Source organism: Myotis myotis, unplaced genomic scaffold, assembly GCF_014108235.1.
Source record: "Myotis myotis isolate mMyoMyo1 unplaced genomic scaffold, mMyoMyo1.p scaffold_m19_p_2, whole genome shotgun sequence".
NCBI classification, from domain to species: domain Eukaryota; kingdom Metazoa; phylum Chordata; class Mammalia; order Chiroptera; family Vespertilionidae; genus Myotis; species Myotis myotis.
The window spans coordinates 149,375,118-149,399,054 of NW_023416324.1; the positions used below are offsets into that span (position 1 = coordinate 149,375,118).

Genomic DNA, 23,937 nt, shown 5'->3' on the forward strand with positions numbered 1-23,937 from the left:
GGAATGAGGTGGGCAGGGGAGAGAGGGCAAGATGGTGACTATTCTGGCACTAAAGAGGTGACTAGAAAATAGAATGTCTACATTCATAAACTTTTTTCCATTGAGTGGGCTTCAAGAAGCATGGATCCCTGGTGCTCAAGGAAATCTAGAATTTGCTGTTAAAAAAACTGGGAAGTCTCAATGTGATCATTTAAACTGATTCAAGAAAGCTGTCTTGGCTCTTGGAATAAGGAATATCCAGTAATGTGCCTAGGTAGGTTTCCTAGAAAACATAATGAGGACATATATTTATCACCAAAGAAGCACAGCATGAGTTACCTATGTATGTACCTGTTATGGTTTTAAAACCTTTTGGATAGTCAACATGGATGAATGGTAATGATTTGATTATCATAAAAGTATAGTGAGGGGAAAGACATTCAGACTACTGCCCCATGGAATTAGTGGTAATCTGAAAGATTTTTGAAAATTCCCAACAGTACTTTGAGGCAGAGTCAAATGAGTTTTTATTTACCTACTTAGAACTCACATCTAACACAATGGGAATGGTTGTGCTCTTTGTGTGTTGATTTAAAATGTTGCCTAAGAACAGGCTCCTTAACTGAGAGTTACTTGGAAACAATCAGACTGGATAATATACTTATCTAACAGATGTACTGTTAAATCTAAAGTAAGAGAGACTGTCTTAAAACTTTTTGGAAATGAAGCAATTTTCTCTTGTGGACATTCTATCCAGGAAGAATTCAGTAAAGAATGAATGGCTTAACATATTTCTATTTTTACTGGCTGCTTTAAAACTTTTATGATAAAAATAAAAGATAAAAGCATGACATCACTTCCAGGCTTCTCTCTACACACTCAAGCAATTATTCATTTTAGATGCCTGGCAGGATGGGTTTTGGATGAGGTTAATCTCTGCCTTTTCCATTATCCCTGGTACAGAGAGGGTGGGAGTGAGGATAAATTAGTCTTTGAGACACCACCCACACTGCACTCTTCCAGACTGAAAAAAGAGTAAAGAGACATTATCCTAGCTTATCTATCTATATATATATATATAAGTCTAATATGCTAATCATCCCTCCAAGCGTTCTTTTGACTGTTCGACCAGTTGCTATGACACGCATTGATCACCAGGAGGCAGATGCTCTGACTGGTAGGTTAGCTTGCTGTTGAGGTCTGGCTAATCAGGACTGGGTGAGACAAGCTGGACAAGCACTGGAGCCAATCTCCTGCAGTCCCTCCCCAGCCTCTAAAATATTTCTTCTAATTAATTTCCTTTCAGTGTGCACAAATCTGTGCACCGCACCTCTAGTATCCTATAAAAAATGTTATTGGGATAATTGTTGAAACTTGAAAGGAGAAAGTGAATTCCATGTTAGTAAGTGTCAATGATAACTTCCTGATTTTGGTCCTTATATTTTGGTTATCTAGGGAATGCCCTTGAAGGGTTACACATTAACCTATTCAGGGATGTTGGGCACCATGTTCAAAACTTACTCTCAAATGATTTCGAAAAAAAAATGTTCTTTGTTCTATTCATGCAGCTTTACTGAAGTTTTTTATTATTTTAAAATTAACATTATCTTTAAAAGTAAATATTTATTTTATTGTTTGTGTTGATTTTCTCGGGTTCTCTAGGTAAACTCTCATGCCATCTCAAAATAGTTTTACATCTTTTCCAATTTCCATGTCTCTTATTTTTTCTCTGTTTTAAATGGCACTGGCTAATAACTCTAGAATAAGGTTCAAAAGTAGCAGAGATAGGGAGCATTCTTGTATCTCCTAATCTTAGTAGAACTGTCTCATTTCCCCCGTAAGCACAATGCTGACTTAGGGACTGAGGTATTCTGTTTAGGAAATATGCATCAACTCCTATTTTCTTGAGTATTCTGATGAGGATGTTTTAAAATAAAGCTTTGTTTTATTTTCTTTTATTATTTTTTGCATCCAAAAGATAATCATATTATTATTTCCCTTATATCTGGTGTTCATACTAATAGATTTCCAAATACTGAATCATCCTTGCATTCCAGAAACAAATCCCACTTGCTCATGGTATATTTTCTTAAAATGGTGTTGGGTTCTGTTTTTTAATATTGAATCTAGTATTTTTGCATTGATACTGGGTGATTGCTGAACATATATGTACATGTTAGAATCACATTCTTTGTACTGTGTTTAGAAGAACAACCTCCAAAAGGAACTTGGTAACAAAAATGGCATGGGAAGCAGTGTAATGGGCACATGGAGAGACCTGACCTTAGAGTCACATAGATCTCCTGGAGATGGCTGGCCCCTCCCCTACTGACTGGGTGACCTCAGTGATGTTACTCCTCCTCTTCACCCTCTTTTTCGCATCTGCCAGAGAAGAGAACCTACCACAATAGGTTGTGTAAGGGTTTAATGTTAAACATTTCTATAAAGACTTCAGTACAATATCTGGCACAACATAAACACAATGTACAATGTTTGGCACATAAATATTGGGATATTTTATTATAAAGAAGTATGTTCCTTCTGCTGCTTCTCACTTTATTTAAAAAATGAAATGTGGTGTTAGGACATATATATAAACAGATAGAGTTTCCTCAAGAGACACTGAGTGTCTCGGCTTAAATGGTGCCCCGCTGACCTGTTTAGTGAGCCGGGTTTGTATTTGGTCTCTCCTTTTACAGTTACCCCATTCTAGACTAGAGGTTTCAATAGAGAGAGTAAGCTCTGTGCCAAGTGGCAACAGGAGGAGGGACTTTGAAAGGAATGGAAAAGGAAGATAAAATTTATTGATACTTACTGCATGCCAGGGACTAATTTAGGAATTTCTACAGTTAGAACCATCTGGAAAGGGGGGTAGATGTGAAGATTGTTTTTCTATCTAAAAGTTGAGATTAGCTGTTGTTCTTTTGTTCTCACCTCATAACGTCTTCAAATAGGGGAGAATGAAGGGATGTGTTGTCTCTGGTTGAGGCCCTGGCTTCTTTATCTCTTAGTGTTCAGAACTTCGGGATATCACTGTACACCCAGTAGTGCTGCTAGGACTCCTGAGTGTGGAGGAGGTAAGGAGAGTGCTCATTTACTGATGGATTAATTCTACAACTCTTCATGGTTGATATATTTATTCTACAGCCCTTATTAGAACTGCAGAGATGCCAGTTTATCACTCCATTAACCAAGAAAATGCCAATTACCACTGCGAGATTGGTAGACACACAACATTGCAGGAGTGCTGACAGAAAGAGATTGGCTTAAAGATGTAGATTATTTGTGATGAACCTAGAAAGTTAGAGTTAAAAGCAAAACTCATGGGAGGCAGTACAGGGCAGGTATTTAGAAACACGCTCCACACTGACATAGGCATAGATCTATAGTTTGTCTATCTCTTTCTTGCTATTGAACTTGGACAAGTTCTTTATGTTTTGTGAGCTTTTGTTGTATTGCCTGTGAAATGAGGGGGGAAAATATATATACATATATATATATATATATATATATATATAGAGAGAGAGAGAGAGAGAGAGAGAGAGAGAGAGAGAGAGAGAGAGAGTTTTGGTGAAGATTATAAGAAAAAAAGTACCTAACATATTTGGATTTTTGGTTTGAAGATTATAGGAGAAAATGTTTGTAAAACATTCAGCAGAGTGCTTGGCATATGACTCCTCAGAGATAATGTCTATTATTATTATTATCTGGTCTTCAGCAGTGTTCTTTAATTCTTGCCTCTGTCAATAATCTTTGCCTCAGTCCTCAAGATTCTTTTTTTAGAAGAGCTTACTGAGGTATAGTTCCAATACCATACAATTTATCCATTTAAAGGATATAGCTCAATGATTAACATAGTCACAGAGTTCTCTGCAATCCAATTTTAGAACATTTTTATCAACTCCAAAAAAGAAATCCAATACCTATTAGCAGTTACATTCTATCTCTCCTCCACCACTGCCCCCAAAAACAGCACTAACTAGCCACCAATCCTCTTCGCCTCTAAATACTTCCTTATTCTAGGTATGTCATATAAATGGAATGATGCAATATGTGAGCTTTTGTAATTGGCTTATTTTACCTAGCACAAAGTTTTTAAGGTTCATCTATGATAGAGAATGTGTTAGAACTTCCTTTATTTTATGGCCAAATAATATTCCATTGTATCCTATCTAATGGTAATTGGATACCTGCCCTGTACTGCCTCACATGAGTTTTGCTTTTAACTCAAACTTTCTAGGTTCATCACAAATAATCAACATCTTTAAGCCAATCTCTTTCTGCCAGCACTCCTGCAATGTTGTGTGTCTACCGATCTCGCAGTGGTAATTGGCATTTTCTTGGTTAATGGAGTGGTAAGGTGGCATCTCTGCAGTCCTAATAAGGGCTGTAGAAATTACAAACATGAAAATTGACCGTACCTTCCCTACACCTCCCATGGGCTGATCAGCGTGATATGCAAAGTAACTGCCAACAAATATGGCGGCTAATTTGCATACTGCAGGCAGGGTGGGACAGCGCCATCCGGCCTGCCCCACCACCATCTGGGCCTGCTATTTGCCACCCAGGGCGGTGGGGTGGGACAACGCCATCCTGCCTGCTCTGCCACCATCCAGGCCTGCTATCTGCAACTCAGGGTGGCTGGCGTCCTGTGTGCAACCCGACCGGGGGTGGCCGGACAGTGCAGCAGCGATCGGCCGGCCCGCCTGGCCACCATCCGGGCATCTCGTGTGCAGCCCAGTCCGGGACGGCTGAGAGGGGCAGCGAAGGCTTGAAGGCAGCTCCGGCCAGAGCGAAGGCCTGGGTCCCGTGTGCTGGAGGAAAACCGGTGATGGCAACCAGGTGAAGGGAAAGCCTATGGCACGAATCTTTTTGTGAAACGAGCCTCTAGTAGATACATAACATTTTATTTATCCTTTTACCTGTTTAAGGATATCTGAGTTGTTTCCACTTTTTTACTATTATGAATAACTAGAGGCCTGGTGCACGACATTCATACACTGGGGAGGGGGGTGTCCCTCACCCAGCCTGCACCCTCTCGCAGTCCGCAGTCCAGGACCCCTTGGGGGATGTCTGCCTGCCGGCTTAGGCCCACTCCCTGTGGCAGTGGGACATCCCCTAAGAGGTCCTTAGCGCTGCAGTGGAGGCGGGAGAGGCCATCACCGCTGCGCTCACCAGCCGTGAGCCCAGCTTCTGGCTGAGTGGCACGCCCCCGATGGAAGCACACTGACCATCAGGGGGCAGCTCCTGTGTTGGGCATCTGCCTCCTGATGGTTAGTGCACATCATAGCGACCAGTCATTCCACTGATCAGTCGATTTGCATATTAAGGTTTTATCATATAGGATGATAATAAGAAAATGTGTTTTAAAGTTATGTGTGAATATATGTTTTCATTACCTTTGGTTATACACCTACTAGTGGAATTGCTGAGCTTCATGGCAGCTCTATGTTTAATCTTTTGAGAAATATTCAGATTGTCTTCCAAAGTGTCAGTTTACATTTCCACAAGCACCATATGAGTGTCCTCTCCATTATTATCTGTCTTTTTCATTATAGCCATCCTAGTGGGTGTAAAGTGGTATCACATTGCGATATTGATGTGCTTTTCCCTAATACCTAACAGCATTTTCACCTGTTTATTGATCATTTGTACATCTTTTTTGGAGAAATATCTATTCAGATCCTATAATCATTTTCAGGTTGGAGAAATGTCTATTCAGATCCCATGATCATTGTGGGGTTTTTTTTCATGTTTCAAAAGTTGTCTTTTTTAATTTTACTTTTTAATTAGAATATGTCAGGTGTACAACATAGGGGCCAATCATATACTTTACAAAGTGATTCCCCTGATATTTAAGGTTCCCACCTGGCACCATAAATAGTTATTGCAATATTATAAACTGCATTCCATATTCTGGGCTCTTATATCCCCCTGACTATTTTTTAACTGCCAATTGGTACTTCTTAATCCCTTCATCTTTTTCACCCAGCTCCCCAACCCCCCTCCCCTCTGGAAACCATCAGTGTGAACTCTGTATTTATGAGACTGTTTCTATTTTGTTTATTAATTTATTTAATTCTTTAGATTACACTTATAAGTAAAATCGTATGGTATTTGCCTTTGTCTGAGTTATTTCACTTAGCATAATACCCACTAGGTCCATCCATGCCATTGCAAATGGTAAGAGTTCTCTTTTTATAGCCAAGTAATATTTCAAGGTATATATGTACCATCTCTTCTATATCCACTCATCTATTGTTGGGCATTTGGGCTGCTTCCATATCCTGGCTATTGTAAATAATTCTGCAATCAACATAGGGGTACATATATTCTTTTGAATTAATGTTTGGATTTCTTTGAATATATACTCAGAGGTGGAATCACTGGGTCATAAGGCATTTCCATGTTTAATTTTTTAAGTAATATCAATATTGTTTTTTATAATGGCTACATCAATCTGCATTCCCACCAACAGTGCACAAGGGTTTCCTTTTCCCCACAATCTCACCAACAATTGTTGGCTATTGATTTATTAATGATAGCCATCTGACAGGTGTGAGGTGATAACTCATTGTGGTTTTAATTTGCATTTCTCTGATGATTGGTGACACTGAGCTTCTTTTCATATGTCTATTGGCCATGGGTATGCCCTCTTTAAAGAAGTGTCTATTCAGATCCTCTGCCCATTTTTCAATTGAATTGTTTCTTTATTTGGTGTTGAGTTGTATGTGTTCTTTATAAATTTCAGGTATTAACTCCTTGTTGATTGGATGCATCAGTAATGAACATCTTCTTCCATTTAGTAGACTGTCTTTTGGTTTTGTTGATTGATTCCCTTGCTGTGCAAAAACATTTTAATTTGATATGGTTTCATTTGTTTACTTTTCCTTTTGTTTCCCTTACCCAAGGAGATATATCAGAAAAACATATTGCTAAGAGAAATGTCAGAGAGTTTACTACCTACATTTTCTTCCAGGAGTTTTATAGTTTCAAGTCTTACATTTTAAGTCTTTAATCTATTTTGAATTTATTATTGTATACTAGAGGCCTGGTGCATGAAATTGTGTACTAGAGGGGGTGGGGGGTGTCCCTCAGCCCAGATTGCGAGAGGGCTCAGGCCAGGCCAAGGGACCCCACTGGTGCACAATCGGGGCTAGGGAGGGTCACAGGGGGTTGGCCAGCTGGGAAGGGACTGCGGGAGGGCTCCATGGCGTGTCAGGCCCATCACATTCCGTCTCGATTGGCTGGACCCCAGCAGCAAGCTAACCTACCGGTCGGAGTGTCTACCCCCTGATGGTCAGGGCACATCATAGCAACTGGTCGACCAGTTGACTGTCTGCCCCCTGGTGGTCAATGCACATCATAGCAAGCAGTTGAGCAGCCAAGCATATCGTTAGCATATTGCACTTTGATTGGTTGAATGGACAACTGGACTACTGGACACATAGCATATTAGGCTTTTATTATATAGGATGGTGCAAAAAGTTGGTATACTTTTATTTATTTATTTTTGCATGTATATGTCCAATTTTTCCAAACCATTTATTAAATAGACTGTCTTTATCCCATTGTATGCTCTTGCATCCTTTGTCAAGTAATTAACCATGTAAGTGTGGGTTTATTTCTGGGCACTCTATTCTTTTCCATTGATCTATGTGTCTGTTTTTATGGCAGTACAATGCTGTTTTGATTCTATAGCTTTGTGGTATAGTTTGATATTAGGTACTGTGATAACTCCAACTTTGCTCTTTCTCAAGATTGCTTAGCTATTCAGGGCCTTTTGTGGCCCCATATAAATTTTTTGGATTCTTTGTTCTGCTGTCTAATCTGCTATTGATTCCTTCTAGTGTGTTTTTCATTTCATTATTGTATTCATTATTTTTGACTCATTCTTATTTATGGTTTCTATATTCCTTTTGTGCTTTTGAAGTTCTCACTAATGCCAAGTTCCTTGAGCATTCTTATAACCATTGTTTTGAACTTTATATCTGATCGATTACTTGCCACCGTAGCAGTTAGTTCTTTTTCTGGAGATTTCTCCTATTTTTTCATTTGGGGCATGCTTCTTCGTCTCCCCATTTTGTCTGCCTCTCTGTTGTTCCTATGTATTACATAAATCTGCTATGTCTCCCAGTCTTGATAGGATGGCCTTATGCAATACATGTCCTGTGGGGCCCAGTGGCGCAGTCTCCCTGTTTACCTGAGATGGGTGCTCCAGCGATGTCCTTTCTGGGGATCCTAGCGACCTCTTGTTGAAAGTGAGTTTTGATTGTTTTTGGTATGTCTGTGGATGAGGTTGACTCTCAGGCTATCTGGGCTATGAGGATTGGCCATGACCACAGTGTATGTATTGGGGATGACCCCTTAAAATGGGTTTTGCCCCAGCTGGGTGTGGTGCCTGCCAAGACTACCCATTGGATGTGCTGCTTGTGGAGCTAATTAGGTTGTGCTCTGATGTGATCTGAATCCAGCCATCACAATCTAATTGTGTTGGTTCTGGGGCCTGTTGGGAGGGATTCTTATGCATGTCAATGTCAGACACTGTCTGTGACTGTTCCTGGGTTATCTGTTAGGAGCCACAAAGTAATGCATGTTTGGTAGCTGCCCATGCTGGGCCTAGGAATATGTGGGAGCAGTCAAGCTGTGTACCAAGGCCAGCTGCCACCAATATTGGCCTGGGGTAGGTCAGCGAAAGGCCCAAGGCACCCTGAGACCCACTGCCATCTTCTGGCGGCTTATAAGGTGTAGCCACTGAACAAACCTCAGGTGATACAAAAGTTGCATGAGTTAGGTTCTCTGGGAGTCACTAGGTAAGGGCAAGTCACTAGGTAAGGGCAAGTGGTATTCACGAGATTAATGTAGATTCAAGCTCAGTGCCAGTTATGGTCTTAGGCACTCAGCAAATGCCTCAGGGTACACTGAGGCCACTTGCCACCCACCTTTGGCCTTTGGACCTTTGTGTCGGTGCAGGGTGTCTGGGAGTCATCAGGGTAGAGCAGTGGTTCTCAACCTTCCTAATGCCGTGACCCTTTAATACAGTTCTTCATGTTGTGGTGACCCCCAACCATAAAATTATTTTCGTTGCTACTTCATAACTGTAATTTTGCTACTGTTATGAATCATAATATAAATATCTGATATGCAGAATGTATTTTCATTGTTACAAATTGAACATAATTAAAGCATAGTGATTAATCACAAAAACAATATGTAATTATATATGTGCTTTCTGATGGTCTTAGGCAACCCCTGTGAAAGGGTCATTCGACCCCCAAAGGGGTTGCGACCCACAGGTTGAGAATCGCTGGGGTAGAGCCAGTAAAGTTTATCAGGCTAGAGCACATTAAGTTTTGGCCATTGGAGGGAGAGCTCTGCATAGGAACAGTGGTACCCATAGGGCTTGCAAGAAGATGGTATTCACCCTATAAACACAGAACTTAGTCTCTCCCTGTGCATCTCCAGCACCACCCTTAGCCCACTTGGAATTCTCCCAGAGTTTTTAAGAAACGCAATGATTTGAGTGAAGATTGGTTGCCACCAGCAAAACCCACAGCTATGGGAGAACCAGTTAGGGTGGGACCTCAGGAAGACTTCAGCGTGGAGCTAGTGGAGCTCCCAAAGTTAATGTCATGTGGGGAGAGGGCTCCACACAGGATCAGTGGTACATGTTGGGTGTTTGAGGAAAAGGGACCTTGCTCTAAAGCCACACAACTCAGTCTCTGCCTGTGTGTCTCTGACACTCTCAAACTTGCCCGGAATTCCTCAAGAGTTTTTTAAGAAAGATTGCAATGCAGGCTTGGGTTGGCTGCTGACAACAGAGCCCACAGCCATGAACAAACTGGTTATGGCAGGGCCTCAGGGAGACTCCAGAGTGGATCCCAGGCCAATGCCTTGTTGGGTGAGTGGCAGACCAGTAAAGATGGTGTTAGTAGGTGGTGTGGGAAAGAGACTTAACACAGAGACATTGGTGGCATCTCTCCAGCTCTCTGAAGCCATACAATTCAGTCTCTCCCTATATGACTCCAGCGCCGAGCCATCTTCTCTCTGCCCAGGGTGAGTGCCTTTGAGTAAGATTTTGTGTGCAGTCCCTGGGTTTCCATCAACCTTCTGTCTTACAGCAGATATTATGTGGGCTCCTCTTTCCAGCACTGGTGCTCTGGGCTGGACAGCCCAGCTTAGGGTTGAGAGCCCTTGCTCCTCTGCAGCTGAAATATTCCTCCAGATTCTTAACCATGGCACATGGGTGCAGAGCGGGCTAATTTCCTACCTCTGCCCCTCCTACCAATCTCATCGTTGCTTCTTCTGCATATCCTTAGTTATAGAACTTCTGATTAGCTACTCTTCACATGGTTCTCTGTGTTGGTTTTTCTATAATTTAATTGTAATTTTTATGTGATTATGGGAGGAGGTGAGTCCAACTTCCACTTACTCCACCATCTTGGATTTTTAGAAGTTGTGTATCATCTGAAAATTTGTTTCAAATTTCTCAGCCTTAACAACACAGCTACTTCTCTTCTTTAGTAGACTGCTCTTACATGAAGAACATATAAACCACTAACTTTGTCTTTATTTTCTGAGCAGCAACCACAGGTTTAAATAAAACATTTAGCTCCTGGCATTCTTCTTCTCAATGTATGTTGTGCCAGAGGAAGCAGCTATAATGCCACTCCAGAAAAGCCCCATTTTCCATTTTAAGAGTTATTTTTCTAGTTTAGATACAAGTCCTATCAGATATGTGATTTGCAATATTTTCTGGCATTCTTTGAGTTGTCTTTTCACTTTCTTGATGGCAGCATTTTCAGCACAAAAATTTTTCAAGACTCTATTTAATATAACAATGCAAGTCTATATTTCAGCATTTTCTTCTAAAATAATATTGAAGTTGGTACTTTCAATGGAAGAGTTGGCCTTATAATTAATTGACAAAAGTGAGGCCCTCAGTATGGAATTCCTCTACTCTCAACCTCTCCTAACACACAGCTATTGATCTAGATGGGCATCTATTCACATCTCCTTTCCCCAACCTATTCTCTTAGAATGAGGAGCACTTCATCTAGTCAAAGCCAACCATCCACTGGGTTCTTGACCCTATCCTCTCTTTCTTCTCCCATGATCATCTTCAATCACTTAGTCCCCCTTAGTCCCCCTTTCTCGTATATCTTTACCATTTACCTCTGTACCTTCCTTCAGATTATGAATCAGTTAGCTCACTGCCTCTCATTTTGAAGAAAAGCAAAACTTCTCAATATCTATATCTTCCAAATACATATCTTCAGCCATGATATCTAACTTCACTTGGATGTTTTATGGATGTATTCTAATTCAACATATCTAAAATTGAATTCCCCTTAAAATTCCACATCTCCTCCACTCTCTATTTCCATTCTTAAATAATAGCACCATCATCTACTACTTTACCCATATTTACACCAGACTCTCCCCGGTACTCACCTCCCGGTACCAATAAATCATCTTGGCCTGATGACTTTTACCTCTCATATGTATCACAGTCTGGACCTTGTTATCTTAAACAAATGCTTTAAATTAATTTCTTAGCATCTGTCCCCTCAAATATTGTATAGACCCATAACGGTCTTTATGCCTCTAGTTCTTCCAACATTAAAATCCATCCTCCTTAATACATCAAGAGTAATTTAAAAGAGAAACCAAGATGGCGGCATAGGTAAACACCGGAAATTGATACCTCCCATAACAACTTCAAAATACAACTAAAACACAAAACGGACATCATCCAGAACTACAGGAAGGCTGGCTGCGTGGAACCTCTACAACTAGAAGGAAAGAGAAAAGCACACTGAGACTCAGAGAAGGTGTGGAAGTAAAGTGCAGAGGTACGGAGGCTCGCGCAGAAAGGGGCTGGCAACTGAGAACGCGGCTGTCTTTTTGAATTGGGAGGGAGTCACAAGCCCCCAACTGCTCTGAACTCCACTTCCGGGAAGTCTCTGGGGACCCAAACTCATACGGGGAGAAACTGGACTGTCTGGCAGCAGGCAGAACTCGGAACTTGAGGGTGGCTTTCTCTCAGAGTGCTTGCAGCGATTACCGGGACACTGAGACTCGAGGACTCTTAGGGCAGGGCTGAGGATCAGCCATAGCTGTTCGCTCCGCCCTGTTGATTCTCTGAGACCCCGCCCCACCCAAGCTGCGGCAGAGGCTTTTGCATATGAATGCCCTGGCCCTTTGCAATCTGAAAATTACCTAACAAACTGCAGCTGGGCCAAACAGACCCAGAATTTCCAAGAGAAGGCCCAAGGCCCCACAGGAGCTTGCATTGCTTCACAGCTGGGCCTCATCTGGGCACCTCCAAAGCCCAAACAAGGAAGGGGAATCTGCATACCTCTTCATAACCCCTGCTGGGTAACCTCAGGCAGAGGCTAAATTAGCACCTCCTTAGATCCAAGAGCCAGTGTACCCAGTGGTCAGAGTGGGACCATCCAGATTACAACTCCTCAGATCCATAAGGGACACACTCAGGGGGCAGACTCAGTGAGCACCAAAGCCCCACTGAAGCAAGTCTTGCCCCAGAGGGGTGTCTTCAGCACAGAAGTTCTCCCACCATAGACACAGCTGATTCTCACAGACAGTTGGCCTGGAGGTCAATTCCTCCCAGTGATACCTACAACAATCAAGGCTTAACTACAACAAGACTGTGCACAAAGCCCACAAAGGGGTGCACCAAGAGTGTCCACCTCAGGTAATTGGGGAGGCTGAGCCACTGGGCCCTATAAAACACCTAGCACACCAAGCCACTCTACCAACACAGGGAAGCATAAAAAATGTGGAGACAAAGAAACAGGTCACAAATGACAGAAATGGAGGAAAGCAAACTACTGGATATAGAGTTCAAAACCACAGTTATAAGGTTGTTCAAGAATTTTCTAGAAACCACTGATAAATTTAGTGAGACCCTGGAGGATATGAAAAAAGACCAACTAGAAATTAAGCATACACTGACTGAAATAAAGAATAATATACAGAGATCCAACAGCAGACAAGAGGATCCCAAGAATCAAGTCAAAGATTTGAAATACGAAGAAGCAAAAAATGCCCAACTGGAAAAGCAAAATGAAAAAACAATCCAAAAACATGAAGATAGTGTAAGGAGCCTCTGGGACAACTTCAAGCGTAGCAACATCTGAATTATAGGGGTGCCAGAAGAAGAGAGAGAACAAGATATTGAAAACCTATTTGAAGAAATAATGACAGAAAACTTCCCCTACCTGGTGAAAGAAATAGACTTACAAGTCCAGGATGCACAGAGAACCCCAAACAAAAGGAATCCAAAGAGAACCACAGCAAGACACATCATAATTAAAATGCCAAGAGCAAAAGACAAATAGAGAATCTTAAAAGCAGCAAGAGAAAAACAGTCAGTTACCTACAAGGGAGTACCCATATGACTGTCAGCTGATTTCTCAACAGAAACTTTGCAGGCCAGAAGGGAGTGGCAAGAAATATTCAAAGTGATGAATAGCAAGAACTTACAACCAACATTACTTTATCCAGCAAAGCTATCATTCAGAATTGAAGGTCAGATAAAGAGCTTCACAGATAAGAAAAAGCTAAAGGAGTTCATCACCACCAAACCAGCATTATATGAAATGCTGAAAGGTATCCTTTAAGAAGAGGAAGAAGAAAAAGGTAAAGATAAAAATTATGAACAACAGTTACATATCTATCAACAAGTGAATCTAAAAATCAAGTGAATAAAAAAATCTGATGAACAGAGTAAACTGGTGAATATAATAGAACCAGGGGCATAGAAAGGGAGCAGGCTGACAATTCTGGGGGGGAAAGGGGTGTGGGGGTGCAGGAAGAGACTGGACAAAAATCGTACACCTATGGATGAGGACAGTGGGAGGGGTAAGGACAGAAGGTGGGGTGGGCACTGGGTGGAGGAGAGCTATGGGGGGGAAAAAGAGAAACAACTGTAATAATCTGAACAATAAAGGTTTAATTAAAAAAAAAGAGTAATTTAAAATTGAATAGGGAATGGGCATTGTTATTTTAAAAGGAGTTTACCAGTACATACTGGTTTTGTGACCTTTGATAACTTGCTTATTTTTCCTGGGCCTGAGGTTTCTTATCTGTACAATGGAAATGATAGCACTTATTCTTAGAGTTATTGTGAAAATCAAATACACAGCAGGAACACAGCAAATAGGAGTCCTTGCATGACAGTGAGATCATATTATCTTGTAGGGCATCCCCTAGTCTGCATCCCTGAGTCTGCAGAAAAACAAAACAAAACAAAGAAACTGGACATATAAGACCTGTAGGAAGCCTGACAAGTCAAGAGCTCCTTGGAGAGCTCTTTAGAACAAAGACATTAACTAAACCTTTTCTATAATATGAAATTTTGTAAAAAGATATAATAAATACAAAGTACCTAATAGGATAGCTGGTAAATAAGCATGGGGGGAAAAATTAGAAAATAAGCAACAATAAACCCCAAGTAGAAACAACTATGCTGATAAATGGACTCTTCTTACTGGCTAAGTGTTGTTCACTGCTTGTTTGCTGGCATATTTTGTTGCTGTTTTTTCCCCCCAAATCTTTAATTAATCTATTCAGAAGTGTGCTTTCGTTGATGATGATTGGTGGGGATGGTGTTTAAGTTTTGTCCTTCTAAAGGCTAATCAGCAGTGAGATTATAGGAAGACCCAGAATGTTTGTTTTTCAAATTCAAAGTAATTAGTGTTCCTCAGATGGTAATTCTGTTGACGGTCAGTTGTCAGAGGTCACGTGGCTTTCAGCTTCCCAATCGTGATATTTCTTTTTTCTTGCTGTGTACAGGCTGGCACCCATCCCAGTTCCTCCTCTGAGATTCAGCAGAAGATCCCGATGGAGGAGGATAATACCCAGAAAGAGGAGTCCCAGGAGGATGGAGCTAGTGATGAGCAACACTTAGGTGAGAACTCCCTGGGTGTGCACTTCATGCTCAAAGATTTTCAGTAATGACTTTAGAGTATTTCCTGTCTACCATACATATGGAATAACTGAGCATTGTTTAGCTAGGAGTCCAGCAAGCAGCAGGAAGGCAGCCTAAGATTGGCTGCCCTCACTGAAGACATGCTGAGTTTGAACCAGATGCTGAATGGCATGCGGGCCAAAGCAGCTGGCATGGCAATTTTTTTTCCAGTAACTCATCAGTCATTAAAAAATCAAAGCTCACACAAAAAAAGAGTAGATGGAACAAACAGAGAACGACATCATGGTTTTCATCTCTCTAGAAGAGAAGCTGATCCTGCCGTCTGCTTTCAGAAGGGACGAGGCTGCAATCCAATCACTCCCAATTCACAGGGCTTGTGCTGGCTGAGTCTTTATAATGTGTTTCCAGCATTCAAAACTGAATAAATAGGCTCATAAAATTTATATTTTCCTCATTATTTTTTATTATGCCTCAGATGGTCAAGTAATCGGGGTTGGGGAGGAGGTGCTCAGGGATATGCTGGGAACCTGGTGTCAGGTAACCTCATTAGTATTTCCTTAAAACCAGCACCTTGTCTCTGCACTGCAAAGTCCTCTTTATTAAGGGAGAATGATTTCAAGCTAGATTAAAATTTTCATTTAATTATTGCGCTAAGTTCTAGACACAGAAACAAAAATAGTTAAAATAGAAATCTCCTGTATTAGCCTCAGTAAGGGTTCCCCAGAGAAACAGAATCAATAGAATAGACACACACACACACACACACACACACACACACACACATTGGATGGGGCAAAAGTAGGTCTACAGTTGTTTGTATGGAAAATAGTACAAAAATTCATAAATGTTAATACAAGAATAATCTGTTTCATTCATTCACAATCCTAAACCTACTTTTGCCCCACCCTGGAAGGAGAGAGAGAGATGGAGATTTATTCTAAGGAATTAAACGATTGTCTCACATGGTTGTTGGGGCTGGAAATCTTAAATCTGTAGGGTAGGCCCCAAGGCTGGAAGTTCAGGTAAGAGTCAATGTTGCAGTCTTGACTATAGATTCTGCAAGGCAGCAGACTGGAAATTCAAGGAGCATTTCTATGTTGTAGTGATGATTCCCTCTTTGTAAAACTTTAGTCTTTGCTTTTAAGGCCTAACTATTGGATGAGGACCACTCACATGACAGAAGGTAATTCACTTTTCTCAAAATCTACTGATTTTAATGTTAATCACATCGAAAAATATCTTCACAGGAACTTCTAGACTGATTTTTGACCAAACAGCTGGGCACCATAGCCTAAGAAAGTTTAACCATCATAGCTCCCTTACCTAAGGGAGTTTATGTCTTGAGCAGAGATGGAAGATAAAATAGAAAAATTTGCAATCCAGTAATATGAAATATTTTGGTGCTTAACCAAGACTGGGATTGAAATAGGGAAAAGCTTTCTGGAGAGCATGACTCCTGAACTGACTGCTGCTGGTTATGAGGGGAGAAGTGTATGAACATGATAAATAACTACAGGAAGCATATCATGATTGACACTTCCCCTCCTTTCAGGAAGAGGAGAGAGGAAATGGTAAGCCACTAGGTAGAAACATACCCTGGAGAAACCAAATGATTTTATTTTTTGTTTATTTGTTAACTAGAGGCCGGGTGCACTAAATCTGTGCACAGGTGGGGTCCCTTGGCCTAGCCAGCGATCAGGGCTAATCAGGTTTCCTGCCTCCCCACCTCCTCCTTCCTTCGTGGCCCGCACACTGCCACCACACAGTTCCCTGCCTCCCCACCTCCTCCCTTCCTCCTTTCCTCGCTGCCCGCATCCACCGCCACCCACCCCTAGTTCCCTGTCCCAGCCCGGGGCCCAACCCCGATCAGGTAATTGAGACCTGCCGGCTGGGAGGAGGAACCAGGAAGTTGGCCAGCAGGCCCCAATTGGACGATTGGGGCCTGCCAACCAGGGGGAGGAGCCAATTGCTACTGTGGTGGGCTGGCAGCAGGCCAATAGGGCCTGCTGACCAGGGGGAGGGACTCAGGAGGTTGGCTGCCAGCCCAGAGGAGGGAGCCAGCCCTCGACTCCCTGGAAAAGGGGCCATGTTCATTGACACCCACCCCCGGTTCCCCATTTCAGCCCGAGGGCCCAGCCCCGATTGGATGATCAGGGCCTGCTGGTTGTGGGGAGGCACCGGGAAATTGGCCAGCAGGCCCCATCAGCAATCAAAGCCTGCAGGCTGGGGGCAGCTCCTGCATTGTGTGTCATAGCGACTGGACATTCCAGTCATTCTGGTCATTCCATGGTAATGGTTAATGGTTGCTTAGGCTTTTATATACATACTAGAGGCCCGGTGCTCAAAAATTTGTGCACTCTGCGGGGAGGGGGGCCCCTCAGCCTGGCCTGTGCCCTCTCGCAGCCTGGGACCCCTCAGGGGATGACCACCTGCTGGCTTAGGCCCGCTCCACGGGGGATTGGGCCTAAGCTGGCAATCAGACATCTCTCTGGCAGCCTGGCAGCCCTCGGGGGATGTCCACTTGCCAGTGGGGAGCAGGCCTAAACAGTCGGACATCCTTAGCACTGCTGAGGAGGCAGGAGAGGCTCCCACCACCACCGCTGTACTGGCAGCCATCAGCCTGGCTTGTGGCTGAGCAGAGCTCCTCCCATGTGAGAGTGCCCTGACCACCAGAGGGCAGCTCCTGCATTGAGCATCAACCCCCTGGTGGTCAGTGTGTGTCATAGTGACCAGTCATTCCCAGTCCTTCTGCTGTTAGGGTCAGTTTGCATATTACCTTTTTAGTATATAGGATAGAGGCCTGGTGCATGGGTGGAGGCCGGCTGGTCTGCCCTGAAGGATGTCCTGGATCAGGGTGGGGGTCCCGTTTGGGTGCCTGGCCAGCCTGGGTGAGGGGCTGATGGCTGTTTTCAGCTGGTCACACCCCCTTCAAGGTGGGGGTCCCCACTGGGGTGCCTGGTCAGTCTGGGTGAGGGGATGATGGCTGTTTGCAGCTGGTCACACCCCCTTCAGGGTGGGGGTCCCCACTGGTGTGCCTGGCCAATCTGGGTGAGGGGCTGAGGGCCGTTTTCAGGCTGGCGGGTGACTGAAACTCCCAACCTCTCCTTTTTTTCTTTTCTTTTTTTATTCTGGGATTTATTTACCTTCTATGGCTGTCACTGGAACTGAGAGCCGGCTTTAGCTCTGAGACTCGGCTCCAGCTCTGAGACCTCGGCTGCTGAAAGCAGGTATCTGGGTTTGTTTGGCTTCTATAATTGAAACACTGTTGCAGCTCCAGCTCTGAAGGCTGAAGCAGGTTTCTGGGGTTTGTTTAGCTTCTATAATTGCATCATTGTTTCTTAGAGTGCAGCTCAGAGGCCGGCAGCGGCAGGCGGAGAACCTTGGCTTCCTCCATCACTGGAGCAAGCAAGCCTCCTGTTCGCTTCAGCTGCCTGGCTGCCAGCCGCTATCTTGGTTGGCAGTTAATTTGCATATCGCCCTGATTAGCCAATGGGAAGCGTGTCAGAGGTACAGTTAATTACCGTGTTTGTCTATTATTAGATAGGATATAGATGCTAAACTGAGGATTCTGGATTTATCTCATCCTGAAGGCATGGAAGAGTCACTGAAGAATTCTTAAGATTGAAGTGACTAGATTAAATTTTCAATATTCAAGACCAATTCACATATTCAACAAATATTTTATAGTGTCTGCCATGTATGAAAATCTGTGGGAGGCTCTGGGGATATAATGGTCCCTGACCTCACAAAGCTTAGAATTTAGTGGGGAGATAAGAAAAAAAAAGACAAATAATAATAATTACAAACTTTAATTAGTGCTATTGAGACACAGACCTAATTTAGAAGCTTTATAATTCCAGTGTCTGCCTACTGCTGACCCACTGGCCATCACATCCCTACCATAAGTGCAAGCTTCAAATACTGAGTAATCACTCAGCAACTTCCCAAACCCCATTACCTCTCTGGGCCAAATACACAGGGTCTTGGATTTGATACTCCTTGACTCTTTCATGAAAGTGTGAATCTTACCTTTGCCTTTAGGCCCTTCCATCTTCCATTGCCTTGAGTGAGCCTTGCCTATCACACATCCAATGTTCCTTCAGCCCCAGGACTAGTGAAACTTCATCTCCCCTGACACCCAGGCTTGGTCCTGGCCCTCTCTAGGAGTGGGAATTAAGAATACAACCAGGTGATAAATGAAGGTAAAGGGGATGGAGAGAAGAGTACTATTGACAGGTGTTTAAAAGGTAAAAATGATTTGATTTGGGGACAGATTAGTAATAGAGGTTGAGAAAAAATAAGAGACTGAGGACCTTTTCCAAATTGGAGGGTTGGAAGACTAAATATAAGAAGTTACCTTTATTTAGTTATGGAATATAACAAAGAAGGAAGGTTAAGAGGTGCCAGTGGGGGGAGGTGATGATTTGGATTTGCTTGGTCTGTGGTGCCCAGGAGCCATCCCTGTGAAGGTGCACAGTATGTACCCACCTTCTTCCATCTGTATCCTTCAACACTCCTTCTTTGTTATACTGAGGATTGTGGCAGTTGTAATTAAAGACAAGAGATTGATATTTCCAATAGGATCAAAACATTAAACTATTTACAAAGTCATAGAGAATTTAACATGACATTCTAATAGCCCATGAGAGATGAAACTTTCTTTGGATGACAAATTACCACTGAATTATTCATTAAGAGTAATGTTGCCCTCCAACCATTTGCATCCTTCAAAATTGCCTGTGTAAGAAATTTTCCACCTGCATGGTCACTTTGATAAACTTCAGGAATCAGATAGGATAAGAGCTTGTGCAACAGGAAAATAATCAACCACATCAGGAATTGTCTTGATTGCATTGTCTATCAATGTTCAACAGACCAGAGGAATGAAAAGCAGTGAGGTGATCCCCCACCCCTACCATAGCACTCCAGTTGTTAGAGGTCCTCAGACTTCACCTGGGCTTTTTGGAGAGGAAACAGAAGGAGAGCCACAGAAAGCTCTGCTAGCAGGCATCAGGAAGCGAGAGGGAAACACACCCTTTAAGCATATCCACAATTCATTCAATATAGGTAACTTCCCCCTTGTGCATTGTTGGGTTGCTAAGCTAAGCCTTTTGTAACACTAACTTTAGTATTAACATTAAAGGTGTGGAATATCCATACATCTACCCATGTTGAAGTTCTGGAAGTTCTTATATCAATCTCATAATTATAATACAAATATCCTGGGCAGCAACCTCTTTAAATGAACAAGAGGAGGACCTTTTAAATAGACTTTCTTTTTGTTCCTTTTGGAGAAACACGGTGAATGAATTGCAATCATCTTCTTTAGGCATATTTTTAATTCACAGAAACTCCTGGTTCCTGAGAACAGCCAGAAATTCCAATGAGTCTAAAAGAACTATACTACTTATAAATATCACTCTCTGTATCTCAGAAACGAGTGCTGCAGACAATCATTTAGAACCTCGTGAGTGCTGATAAATCTGTAGTCAGAGCTGGGTGCTATATAATAATTTTTTATTAGCTCTCTTAACAACTCCCCTGAGAGAAACAATGCACTTAATATTCCCATAATGTGAAACATCAAAGGGGTCAAGCAAGTAGCCCCCAGCACCTAGTGACACAGCCAGTACATTGGAATTTTAAGTCATTGAATTTCTAGTCCAACACATGACTCAACAGCCAAAAGGTACCTGTTTCATGCTTATTTAAATGAGAACCTTTGGATCTGTGACTATGGCATCATCATAAGGTGAAAAAAAGGACAGCAGTTAAGAATTGACAGAGAGATTCGGGATCTTAACTGGGACCTTATATAATTCAGTTGAGCCCCTGGACTTGCATGGATACTTTTGTCTAACATACAGTATTAGGAAATAGAATCCATGGTGCTTTTTTGGAGTTAACTTTAAACTCAGTCGCTGGAGCTCATCTTTCTCTTTCTTCCTAGCCCTATATAATCAGTTTCCACTTCCTACACAGCTGCTGCCTTTTCCTGTATTAGTCAGGCAAGGGGGAGCCAGTGCAAGTGTATAGCAAGGAAATGACATTATTAAAATGGTATTAGACTTGAAATCTTAAATTCAAAGCCCCATCACTCCCCTGCCCCCAAATCTGGTCCTGACTCCCTGGGTTCCATCTCCCATGCCCCACTCCATGCACTGTGGACTCAGGCCAGCTGCTTTAGTCCCTAGCCTGCCTTGGCTTTACTGTGGCCCTGCCTTGTTCATGTTATCTCCTCTGCAAAGACTCATTGGCCATAGATACCATTTTTTTACAGTATCCTATATAATAAAAGCATAATATGCAAATCGACCAAACGGCAGAACGACCAGTTGCTATGACACGCACTGACCACCATGAGGCAAACTCTCAATGCAGGAAATGCCACCTCGTGGTCAGTGTGCTTCCACAAAGGGAGCACCACTCAGACAGAAGCTGGGTTGACAGTTGGTGAGCACAGCGGCGGTGGTGGGAGCCTCTCCTGCTTGCAGCGGTAAGAAGTGAGGGATCCCAGACAGCGAGAACCCTGGACTGTGAGCAGGATGTCTGACTGCCAGCTTAGGCCCAATCTCCTCAGGCCTAAGCCAGCAGGTAGACATCCCCCGAGTGGTCTTGGACTGCGAGAGGGTGCAGGCTTGGCTGAGGGACTCACCCCAGTGCACGAATCTCATGCACCGGGCCTCTAGTAATTTTTTTACATTACACTAAAGGCCTGGTGCACAAATTTGTGTACGGGTGGGGTCCCTTGGCCTGGCCAGCAATTGAGGCCTATCAGGGGGCCGGCCAGCTAAAGGGAGGGACCCCGGGAGGTTGGCTGGTTAGTTGGGGACTGGCCAGCTGGGGGTAGGGACCACGAGAGGTTGGCCTGCTGGCCCCCCCAATGGGGGCCCGAGGGAAGGGACTGTGGAGGTTAGCTACCCGAGGGAGGTGCCATGGGAGATTGGCTGTGGGAGCACACTGACCACCAGGGGGCAGCTCCTGCATTGAGCGTCTGCCCCCTGGTGGTCAGTGCATGTCATGGCGACTGGTCGACCGGCCATTCTGGTCGTTTCGGTAGTTTGGTTGTAATGTTGCTTAGGCTTTTATATATATAGATTACAGTTATATGCTATCCAGTATATTCCTTATTAGAGAGACATAACAAATGTCTTATTTTATCTTCATCTCCCATCCATCTAGGCACACCATATGGAACAGAATAGATGCCTAATAAATTTGCCTTTGTGTTTAACATTCCCCATGTTCTGAATCCTGCTCCCTGCTCTGAGTTGTCAGATGTCTTCAGTGCAGTGAGGTCTGCTTATATCTGGCACATCCATTAGTGCACTTACCCCTGCCCAATGTGGCTGAAAAAATATACGTATATTATATTAAAGGAGAATTTGAAATTAAGGTATGAAACAAATTGGAGGGATGGTGAAAGTCATATGGGAACAAAATAATGAAAAGCAACAGAGAAGAGAAGCTGAGTTTCTTACAATATCAAGGAGTACTACTGATAGAGTGCTGTTTCTGTGATGAACAGATAAGCTACAAAGAAAACTCCTTGTTTTAAGTCTGCCATGCAGGAAAAGTAGACCAATTCAGAGTCCTCAAGTGATTGAAAAGGGGGCCACACAAATGCAGCCGGGATAGGTTAATCCAAAGGGGACACAGGCACACACACACACACACACACACACACACCACTGAATCCTTTTCCTGCCTGATTCCAATACAGACTCACAGAAAAGGTAGGGGGCTGGGCAAAAAGAAACATTTTGATGCAGAAATTAATCACATGTTCCAAATATATTTAGATTATTCTCATAATTGGAGAACTAATCTCTTAATATTGTGAATATAAATCAGCATATAGGGTAAATTTTCACTTTAATTTTGGTTAATTTTCTGGCGTTAATTTGAAGAGCTAATGTTTTATGTATATTTCATATTTTTAAATATATATTTGAGAACATATAGTAAAATTCAAATATCTAATAAGGTTTTTGGAATAAAAATGCATAGAAGACATAAACAAACAAACAAAAAGGAATAGAAAGCAAAATCTTTATTACCAAAGTACAACAATTTAACAGTAAATTTCACACTGAGCTTCCTGGCAACCAGGATACGATGGGAAACATTGGTTTACATAGTTCTTCTCTAACAATGATTGCATATCTAGTATGAAAATACATGAAGATACCTTTGATAATTAATTAAAGTACACTGATTTTGTAAAAGAGAAAATTCTAAAAGTACTAAATTCTAAAAGGAGTTTATGATGAGGAACTAAACTTATATAGGACAGTCCAACACAATGATTTATATCATTGACAACAGCTCCATAGAAAAAGAGCAAGTGTGGCTGGAAACTACTCTTTTGATGCCCTGTGAAATAAGCCAGATACAGAACAACAACAAAAAATACCTGCATGATCTCACTTAGATGTGGAATCTAAAAAAATCAAATACATGGAAGCAGAGAGTAGAAAGTTGATCAGCAGATGCAGTGAGGTGGGGGAAATGGGGAGATGTTGGTCAAAGAATATAAAGTTGCAGTTAGGTAAAATAAATAAGTCTAGAGAGCTAATGTACAGAATGATGACTATAGTTAACAATACTGCATTGAACATTGGAATTTGGATAAGAGAGTAGATTTCAGGTGTTCTCATCACACACACACACACAAAGGTAATAATGTGAGATATGTTAAATCATTTGAATGTAGTAATAATTTCACTATATGTATGTCCATCATCAAATCATCATGTTTTTCCCCTTAAATATATGCCATATTTATTCTTTTATTAAAAAAAACTACATTGGGAGTGCTCCTGTCCAAAGCATGGTGCATATATTATCAAATTGCTTCATAAAAATATGAATTTGAGGTTATTAGTCCCAATTTTCAGAATAGAAGTTTATTTCTCAGTGAAGGTAAATAATGTTCAAATTACTTGGCTAGTAAAGGGGCTGAATCAGGGTTTAAATTCAGGTCCACCTGACTCCAAAAT

General features: G+C 42.3%; 1 protein-coding gene across 5 annotated transcripts in view; it reads left to right on the top strand.

The window, feature by feature from the left end:
* The window catches only part of PHLDB2 (pleckstrin homology like domain family B member 2), a 244,705-nt gene that overhangs the window by 108,666 nt on the left and 112,102 nt on the right, over window positions 1-23,937 (top strand). For all 5 annotated transcript variants that reach the window (XM_036352336.1, XM_036352337.1, XM_036352338.1 and 2 more), the window contains exon 2: window positions 14,800-14,914. In XM_036352336.1, the coding sequence (XP_036208229.1) occupies window positions 14,848-14,914 (67 nt within the window). In that variant the 5' untranslated portion in view covers window positions 14,800-14,847. The remainder of the gene's footprint in view (window positions 1-14,799; window positions 14,915-23,937) is intronic.